The sequence below is a fragment of the Crocuta crocuta genome, unplaced genomic scaffold (genome assembly GCF_008692635.1).
Source record: "Crocuta crocuta isolate KB4526 unplaced genomic scaffold, BGI_CrCroc_1.0 scaffold29, whole genome shotgun sequence".
Lineage (NCBI taxonomy): Eukaryota > Metazoa > Chordata > Mammalia > Carnivora > Hyaenidae > Crocuta > Crocuta crocuta.
In genome coordinates, this window is record NW_027533280.1 from 1,943,523 (window position 1) to 1,945,005 (window position 1,483).

The 1,483-nt window shown below is 64.6% G+C and overlaps 1 protein-coding gene across 1 annotated transcript in view; it reads left to right on the plus strand.

Moving 5' to 3' along the window:
* NCOR2 (nuclear receptor corepressor 2) overlaps positions 1-1,483 on the plus strand; it is a 179,475-nt gene that overhangs the window by 164,828 nt on the left and 13,164 nt on the right. The window contains 3 exon segments of the mRNA XM_077747973.1: positions 718-867; positions 1,000-1,143; positions 1,233-1,431. Of these exon segments, the coding sequence (XP_077604099.1) occupies positions 718-867; positions 1,000-1,143; positions 1,233-1,431 (493 nt within the window).

A 1,483-nucleotide genomic window follows, 5' to 3' on the forward strand; every position in this document is an offset into this window, starting at 1 on the left:
TGTGGGCTTTGAGGTGGGTGGGTGACACCTTCAGGCAAGGGGGTGGGCAGACTCCCCAGAACCGGCCCCATCCCTCTGCCCGACCTGCTTGGGAGTGTGGAGAACACGTATGTTGTCACTGAGGCCACAGCTCAGTCGGCCTGGAGGATGCACGCAGATCTGGCACGTGGTTGAGAGTCGTGTGGGCCGTGAGCGTGGGGTGGGTGTGTGCCTCATGGCCATGCGCATCCCAGACACATACACCAGAGGTGAGCACATGCCTGTGCGACCTCTTCATAGATGGATCCTTGGTGTTAGAAACAAAAAAAGGTCAAACTATGAGGCTGTTTGAGTTTCTGGCTCCCTTGACTTACAAACAGTCTGTGGTTGCTTTTTAAATGTGTGAAAGTCGGCCTCTGGAAACATTTCTGGAATGTTGTTTTTAACAACCAAGTACCAGTTAGGGTCCCTTTGGAAAAAGCAGTCACTCTAGGTACTCCAGGCAGTGGGGACTGGACACAGGGAGTTGACCAGAGGGGCGCTGAGGCTGGAAGAGAGGAAGGGACTGGAAGAGCCAAGGGACGCGGAGATGCCAGCCACAGGGCACGACCGCCCCCAGGGTCTGGGGGTTGAGGGAGGTGTGACTGGGAGAGCCTGGCGTCCAGAAAAGGGGCCTGAGGGGGCGCCCTGCCCCTCCGGCCCGTTGCCCACACTACCCAGCCCTACCTCCTCCCACAGGCATCATTGACTTGTCCCAAGTGCCACACCTCCCCGTGCTGGTGCCCCCGACGCCGGGCACACCGGCTGCCGCCATGGACCGCCTCGCCTACCTCCCCGCTGCGCCCCAGCACCTCAGTGGCCGGCTCAGCAGCTCCCCACTCTCCCCAGGTAACACCCCTGCCCCCCGTCCCGTCCACCCCAGCCCGGGCAGCACCCCTGCCCCACGTCCCATTTGCCCTGGAAAACAGGCCCAGGCCCTCCCTGAGCACTGGGCTCAACCATAGGACTTCTGGTTGCCAGGGGGTCCCACTCACTTGACAAAACCCACCACCACCTCCTCGTCTGAGAGGGAGCGGGAACGCGAGCGCGACCGCGAGCGCGAGCGCGAGAAGCCCGTCCTCGCGTCCACCACCACCGTGGAGCATGCGCCCATCTGGAGACCCGGTAAGGCAGCAGAGGTCCCTGCCCTGGCCTTTGGGGATCTGCACAGGCCGCGCGGCCTGTCCCCTGACCCCGCAGCCTGTCCCCACCAGGTACGGAGCAGAGCAGCGGCGGCAGTGGCGGAGGGGGTGGGGGCGGCAGCAGCGGCCGCCCTACCCCCCACTCCCACCAGCACTCGCCCATGTCACCCCGGGCCCAGGACGCTGTCCAGCAGAGACCCAGCGTGCTGCACAACACGGGCATGAAGGGCATCCTCACCTCCGTGGAGCCCAGCACGCCCACGGTCCTGAGGTGGGCCAGGTTGGCACAAGGGAGGGGACGGGCGGGCGGGCGGGCAGTGGGG